General features: G+C 40.6%; 2 protein-coding genes and 3 non-coding genes across 5 annotated transcripts; all 5 read left to right on the forward strand.

Annotated features, from left to right (window-relative positions):
* Positions 1-188: 188 nt before the first annotated feature.
* Positions 189-2,158, forward strand: LOC139375382 (ATP synthase inhibitory factor subunit 1b). Its single transcript, XM_071117107.1, has 3 exons — positions 189-386; positions 1,595-1,707; positions 1,874-2,158. Exons 1-3 carry the CDS (start codon positions 318-320, stop codon positions 2,013-2,015), a joined length of 324 nt encoding a protein of 107 aa, XP_070973208.1. The 5' UTR covers positions 189-317; the 3' UTR covers positions 2,016-2,158.
* A 1,069-nt stretch (positions 2,159-3,227) lies between these two features.
* On the forward strand, positions 3,228-6,921 carry LOC139375383 (ribosomal protein L13a). The gene is made up of 7 exons (XM_071117108.1): positions 3,228-3,323; positions 4,674-4,746; positions 5,011-5,076; positions 5,368-5,469; positions 5,973-6,058; positions 6,226-6,285; positions 6,664-6,921. The coding sequence occupies exons 1-7, from the start codon at positions 3,303-3,305 to the stop codon at positions 6,871-6,873; spliced, it is 618 nt and encodes a 205-aa protein (XP_070973209.1). The 5' UTR covers positions 3,228-3,302; the 3' UTR covers positions 6,874-6,921.
* LOC139375563 (small nucleolar RNA Z195/SNORD33/SNORD32 family) lies at positions 5,204-5,285 on the forward strand. The gene has a single exon (XR_011627816.1). It is a non-coding gene; the product is annotated as a small nucleolar RNA Z195/SNORD33/SNORD32 family (small nucleolar RNA).
* On the forward strand, positions 5,650-5,721 carry LOC139375568 (small nucleolar RNA SNORD50). Its single transcript, XR_011627820.1, has one exon. It is a non-coding gene; the product is annotated as a small nucleolar RNA SNORD50 (small nucleolar RNA).
* On the forward strand, positions 6,460-6,541 carry LOC139375562 (small nucleolar RNA Z195/SNORD33/SNORD32 family). Its single transcript, XR_011627815.1, has one exon. It is a non-coding gene; the product is annotated as a small nucleolar RNA Z195/SNORD33/SNORD32 family (small nucleolar RNA).
* Positions 6,922-7,124: the final 203 nt, after the last annotated feature.

Below are 7,124 nucleotides of genomic sequence, written 5' to 3' on the forward strand. Positions count from 1 at the left end.
TCAATATGATAAAACATCTTTGGTATACTGTCCGTTATGAGACCGTACCATTACGCATAGGGGTGAACGTTTTTTCAAAAATAATTGTTGTTTGAGACCGATCACCATTTATTAAAACGTTCGTACTGATAAAACCCCACTTTTCACAGATGATCATCTATTTCGCTGTATCTTATTGATCCTTCATAGAAAAATAATAAAGACTCAGTTCATACTCATCCACAAACACCCCCATTGTATTAAATGGTTAGGCCCTAATTTGGTTTATTTTGGTAGACAAGGGCAAACGGTCTAGTTTTAGTTGTTTTTGGGACGAAATGGCAAGGTTTTTGAGAGCTGATGTTAGGAGTCTCCTCACCACACAGCTAAGGATGGCATCTGACCAGGTAAAAACGCACCACATATGATTAGACCACCACGTTTAGCTGCTAATACAGTCCAAAGTTAAAATGAAACGAGTGGTATTCAATTGTCAAGTGATTTCGCGATGGCCTTGGACAATTTGTAATGCTCTTGTTACTATGTCAGTCAGTATGTTACAATGTTTAGCTGGTATTTGGAACGTTCTGATACAAATTGTAACAAACGACTCTACTGACGCCGTTCTATGAAGATGAAATGGCTTTGTAAGCAGCTCAATCATACACTTTGGTCTAATGTGTGTGTGGAATTTGGTTGAATGCTTACATCTATGAATGGTTATTGAAGCCAGTCTCTGACGCTACAGTTGTTGCCCACAATGGTCAGAGTTTTTATTTTTTAAAGGCTGTTTAGATTCGCTGGTCAATTCTGTTGGTCTTTTCAGTCAACATTAAAGCGGGGAAGTTTTTCATTGGAACATGAGAATTTAGTGTACGAATGATTTGAGGCTACATAGCCTAACACTTTTCAATGCATTGACATAGATTACAGTGTTCCTCGTGCCTAAAGCTCCCCACTTCAATATGTGCTTTAGCTAGTTCAGCTGCATGTCACGTGAGGATAATCCATAGAGATGTATAAAGGACTCAACTTGGAAATAACAGTTTTAGCATGGACATTGCCATTGAAGGCTTCCACCATTTTAAAGTAGTAAACTGGGCTGGGATTTATATGGTTTGGGAGCAGAGAGTCAATGATCAGAGCGTTGTCTTCTTCAAATGGGGTGCTATGAAATGATCTCCACTATGATACCAGCATCTAGTGGCCACAACATATGAATGACAAGATTTGGTTCAGGACTCCAGCACTGCAGGTGGCGGTTAATCACTAATATTAGCTTTGCACTTTTTTTCAAACAGAAAAATAATTGACTACTTTAAAATGGAGATAGCTCATTGTCACTGCCCATGCTGTCAGATGCCATAATGGCACAGATGCCAAGATTATACCTCTTTCTATCTCTGTGAGAACCCTTTACTTCTATATACTGTATGCTGATAACAGCCTAGCCTTTACCATTGTAAAATGAAAGCTTTATGCAATGTGAAGGTCATGTTTTTTTCTCTAACAAAAGTTGTGCATAACACAACACCAATCTCGTTCCTTAGTAGGACTGTGCATATCTTGTTGTTCTTATATGTTCACCTGTTGATTAATCTTCTCCATGTACCAGCTGGGTGAGTTGGGCAAAGGTGCAGGGAAAGGAGGTGGTGGCGGAGGATCTGTCAGAGAGGCAGGAGGAGCCCTCGGAAAGAAACAGGCAGCAGAGGAGGAAATGTACTTCCGGTTAGTTGTGACTTACAGTGTACTGTACGACCAAAAGGTGGTAGACCTATTTGTTTGCCTAAATTGACACTGTATATTTATTTATTGAGGCTTTGTGGCAGTCTGCCTGGCCTGTATTCATACTGTGTCCTCACTGTACCTAACACTTTCCAATCTCCCTCTACAGGCGTAAAGAGCAAGAACAGTTGGCTGCACTAAAGCAGCATCACCAAGAGGAGATTGACCACCACAAGAAGGAGATATCGAGGCTGCAGAGTGAGATTGACCGTCACAAGGGAAAAATTAGGAAACTGAAGCATGATGACTGAGACTCACTCCATTAGAATAAAGGCCAGGGATTCTCTATTGCCAAATCCTAGTCATCACCTGCACTGTCTCTGGGCAGCTCTGTGTACATGTGATTGATTGTTCTGTATATGCTTGAGGTTATTAAACATTTATTTGAAATGGTTATTGTTTTGTCATGGCTATTGCTTTCAATTATTGTTTGTGGTAAAATTAAGATTTGATATGTGGGGTGCCATTATGGAGGATGACTGTTTGCCACATTACAGAAGGATGATTACAGCTAGTGTAGTTGTACTGTCTAAATGGATTCCGGCAATATGAATGGCAAAGAGGACAATTTGGTGCCATGTCTTTTATTAAAACTTATCCCATGAATTGGTGTCCGTACACAACTCTCTGTTTTGCCAGTGCCATAACATCCTCCATTGAAGAAACAATCATGCAACATTGCTAATTGAAGGTGATACCAGCTATTACCATCAGGCCGCAGATACAGATCTCATGTACACAAATCCACCAGAGCACAGAAATCCCCCCCCCCCCCCCCCCCCCATTAACCTTATCCACATGTTGTAATATTGTTTGATTTTCATTGTATTGACGCTGTGCTGTTGCTATGCAAGACATTTCCTGAAAGAGACACACAATAGTCGTGTTAATCTATGAAACCATGAAGCTGACACTTGTAAAAACAGTCGTGAAGGAGATGCTTGTTGTGGAGTATTATACATTTGAGACGTGTCTATTTCTGATATTGACATGCATGGATTTATTTAACAAGTCAGTTAAAAAAAATCTAACTATGGCGGCCTACCGAAAAGCCTCCTGGGGGGATGGGGCTGAGATTAAAAATAAATCAAATTAAAATATGGGACAAAACACATGACAAGAGACAACACTACATAAAGAGAGACCTAAGACATAGCATGGCAGCAACACAGCATGGGAGCAACATGACAAAATGGTAGCAGCACAAAACAGGGTACAAACATTATTGGGCACAGACAGCACAAAGGGCAAAAAGGTAGAGACAATACATCAAGCAAAGCAGCCACAACAGTCAGTAAGAGTGTCCAATGGACCCAGATAAAGAGGGGCCATTGAATGTCTAGGGAGAGCAATGATTTCTGTAATCCTCACGCTGTCCAGAGGGTGGCAATTAGCACATTGTACACTGCGTATAAAGCCCTGTATAAATACCGTAAAGAAGAATAAACATTTCGTCATTTCCTCTAAAACTTTAGCTCCGCCTAGAAACCCCTGTCTTTTACAGCGGGACAACCCGTCTGTCTTTCTTTTCGCACATCATGGCGGACCGGTTCAATAAGGTGTGTAAGCGCGGAAGAACCAACATATCTATATTTGTAAATAATACGTCCATATAGATTAATTTGACTCCTGATAAATATATCTCTGTGCATTGTAAATGAAGACCAGTGGAGATCATTTCGTAGCATTTTTCGTATTATTTGACACAACCAGGATGTCATGTGTTGGCTAACTCAACTTAGCTAAATGAATGCGACGCGGCTATCTAGTTAACTCCGACTTGGCTGGATAGTTAGCTACAAAAACCCTTCAGAATAAATCCTTGGTTCGTTGGCATTTTTGGCGAAGTGTTGAGGTCAAATGAGTATTTTTGAAGATTTCTTAACACTGAATTTACTATTTAACGTTAACTATAGAACATTAGTTGGGTAAGCTACAGGCCACGTTTGCGCAAGTTAATGTTTAGACCCAGTTAAAATGAAATCCACCCAAAACCACTCATTCCTATAATTTAAAGGGTCACTTAACACTGTGTGAACCATAATTTTTTTTGTGAACAAACGTTTCATTTTGTCGTGATACGGTTGGTAGCAACATGTGGATATCTGTTGCAGCTCAAATCGACTACTAACCCCACAATGCAATGCTCTCTATGGGCTAGCTAGCAAACGTAGCAACACACTATAATACCCAAGTCATTATCAGCGTGCTGTGGAGTAGTTAACTGTAAAATAGTTCAAACTACTGTCAATTTAGGATTCTACAATTTCACGATTTTCAGCATGAAGATCGATGTGCCTCAGAGTGGAGTCTGGCATTCGCAACCGGAACTGAGAATGCAAACAAATGGTAGAAATGTTTTAAACCCCATATTGAATTAGACGTTTCGAGGTAGGAATGCAACAAAAATATGAATAATGGCCCATTCGAGAACAACCTCCTGCATTATGACATGCCAATATTGAAATCTGACATGTATGATGGACATTTTAGATCTAAACGTTGTTTTCCTATTAACAGTTTAGTGAGTGGCTTCATCTCATAGCTACGTCATACGAGCCTAATTTCTCCCTGCTTGAATGGCAGTAACTCAGATTCACGTGAACATTAAATTTGTCAAGGAGTCGCTGGAACGCTGCACAAAGATGCACAAAAATAATACCCATTTTGAATGTTATATCTTCACTTGAAGGATGCTTTTGCTAGCCAGATTTGGTCATATTTGCCCTAAACCTTAGCTATAATGTATTTATCCAAGTTAATTTGTTTTGCTTGTCAGTTTAACGACCATGAGAATACTGTACATGCACTACTATCTGAGACGTAGGCAACTTTGTTGAATCATTTGAACCACAGGTGGGGGGGGCGCAACTATTCTCATTTACTTGATGTGCTTCTTACCTTTCCAGGTTCTGCTGCTTGATGGCAGAGGCCATCTACTTGGTCGTCTCGCTGCCATTGTGGCGAAGCAAGTTCTGCTTGGTGAGTCATGTCACAATAAATGAATACCCATCTTGTGACTGATCAATATCCAATCCAAGAATTTCATGTTGCTTGATGTGTAATTGCACCTCGATTTGGTCCTTGTAATGTTTGACTAGCTTGCTACAACGGTCAGTGATGCTTTTTAACCTACATTGCTCGAGTAACTACAACGATAACTCGCATTATCATCCGAAACAGTGGATATTATACAATGGGCCTGTACTTATTTCAATATGTAAGTCATGATTTCTCCCGTTTCAGGCCACAAGGTGGTAGTTGTGAGATGTGAGGGTATCAACATCTCTGGAAACTTCTACCGTAACAAATGTAAGTTATTGGCACTTTGTATATATTCAGGTTAACCCATTTGATGTAATTGTAATGTGTTGTGTGATTCTGATGTCCTACATTTGATTCATGGTAACTATTTTGAGCTAAATCTTAAGATTTGCTTGTTGTCAGTGATGTTTACCACAGTAAATATTCGAGTTTAACGACCATGAGAATACTTTACATGCACTACCATCTGAGACATAAAGCAATATGGTATGACCAGAGTTGTGAAACGGTTTAGACACGGGTATAGCTTGAATGTATTGCGCCTATATTTATGAATAGTGAAGTACCTGGCTTTCCTGCGTAAGAGGATGAACACCAACCCCTCACGTGGACCCTATCACTTCAGAGCGCCCAGCAGAATCTTCTGGAGGACCGTAAGGGGTAAGATCACAGTCGCTTCTTTTAAACTGGGATTTTTTTCAGCTGCATGTTTTACTAGTCCTGGGGCTTGCTTGGACCTCACCTTTATGGACATTGATTTAAATGATCCATATGGGGTGAATCAGTGGCATGGAGTATGCACATTCTGAACTCCACCTTGCACAACATATGGTTCCTACTTGACTGTGATGAACACTTATCCCGAAGCTGATCATTTTGATGAGACAAACTTTCGGATCTGACTGCTGAGTTTAGTCAGGGCCACAATGTTGTGCTGGTGTCAACAGTTACAGGGAAGTTTCTGCACATTTGGGATTTATACCTATTTCATATTTACAATCTAAAAATGGCATGGAACCTATGTGTGCGACACAATCTCCATAAGTGTATATATAGATTTTTTTTCTCCCTTGGCTTCCCTTGTGCTAGAGTATTGCCTATGTGGGTTGACCTAATTGCCTAGTAACATCCTAACTTCATTGATCCCCCTTGGAACCCAACAGGCATGCTGCCTCACAAAACCAAGAGGGGACAAGCTGCACTGGAGAGGCTGAAGGTGTTCGATGGTATCCCACCTCCTTATGACAAGGTGAGTGTCTCAATCATCCAGCATAACTCTGATCTTGTGCTGTCAGTGATGCTACCTTTTTTTTAAAAATATTTTTGAGTATTGACTGAGAATATGAGAAGTGAATGTCTTCCACTTCTAACAGACTTGCTGTTGCTTTTGGAGCTGACGTTTATTTTGTTCCACAGAGGAAGCGCATGGTCGTACCTGCTGCCCTGAAAATTGTCCGTCTGAAGCCCACTCGCAAGGTAAGCCTAAAATCAGTTTAGCAAATAACACCACTGAATTGATTAACTGTTCATTGACTAGTAGGTAGTTGTCAAAAGTTGCAGGCAAGCACTGTAGTTGAGCTAATGCTTAGCCACATTCTTGCTAGCCAGACATTGGCCAAAATGTATTTAGCCAGGTACCCATCTATTCTTATTGTCAGTGATGTTTACGTCAGTAAATATTCGAGTTTAACGACCATGAGAATACTTTACATGCACTACCATCTGAGACAACAGCCAAAGAATAATTAGAACCCTAAGTAGTGGAAACTTTTCTTATGACCTTTTATATGGGTTGTTGGGCTAATGATTGATTTGTGACATTGTTTCTACTTTGTGTGAACCTGCCTTCCCCAGTTTGCCCTCCTCGGGCGTCTGGCCCACGAGGTTGGCTGGAAGTACCAGGCCATCACAGCCACCTTGGAGGAGAAGAGGAAGGAGAAGGCCAAGATCCGGTACACCAAGAAAAAGACCGTGACCAAGCTGTCAAAGCTGGCAGAGAAGAACGTGGAGAGCAAGATTTCAAAGTACACTGCTGTCCTGAAACAATATGGGGTCCTTGTCTGAGCTAGATCGTGGTGGCCAATAAAGATAAATAAATGTTTATAGAATGTTTGACTCGCTTGATTCATTTTTTTTGTTTGAGTTGCATGAAGTTGAGAAGGAAATGTAAGTAGAGTGCAAGCACTGCTATGCTTTATCTTGGCCAGGTCGCAGTTGTAAATGAACTTGTTCTCAACTAGCCTACCTGGTTAAATAAAGGTGAAAAAAAATGAGTGAATCTTGAGATGCCGCTCTACTGCTAGAGATGAACAGTA

This window comes from Oncorhynchus clarkii, chromosome 19 (genome assembly GCF_045791955.1).
Source record: "Oncorhynchus clarkii lewisi isolate Uvic-CL-2024 chromosome 19, UVic_Ocla_1.0, whole genome shotgun sequence".
Classification (NCBI taxonomy): Eukaryota; Metazoa; Chordata; class Actinopteri; order Salmoniformes; family Salmonidae; genus Oncorhynchus; species Oncorhynchus clarkii.

Bases quoted from the DNA above. Each gene is read 5' to 3' on its own strand.
- LOC139375382 (XM_071117107.1), top strand. From the start codon at position 318: ATGGCAAGGTTTTTGAGAGCTGATGTTAGGAGTCTCCTCACCACACAG. The intron at 387-1,594 runs GTAAAAACGCAC...TCCATGTACCAG, and splicing joins TAAGGATGGCATCTGACCAG to CTGGGTGAGTTGGGCAAAGG. The intron at 1,708-1,873 runs GTTAGTTGTGAC...CTCCCTCTACAG, and splicing joins GAGGAGGAAATGTACTTCCG to GCGTAAAGAGCAAGAACAGT.
- LOC139375383 (XM_071117108.1), top strand. From the start codon at position 3,303: ATGGCGGACCGGTTCAATAAG. The intron at 5,470-5,972 runs GTAAGATCACAG...GGAACCCAACAG, and splicing joins CTTCTGGAGGACCGTAAGGG to GCATGCTGCCTCACAAAACC. The intron at 6,286-6,663 runs GTAAGCCTAAAA...TGCCTTCCCCAG, and splicing joins GTCTGAAGCCCACTCGCAAG to TTTGCCCTCCTCGGGCGTCT.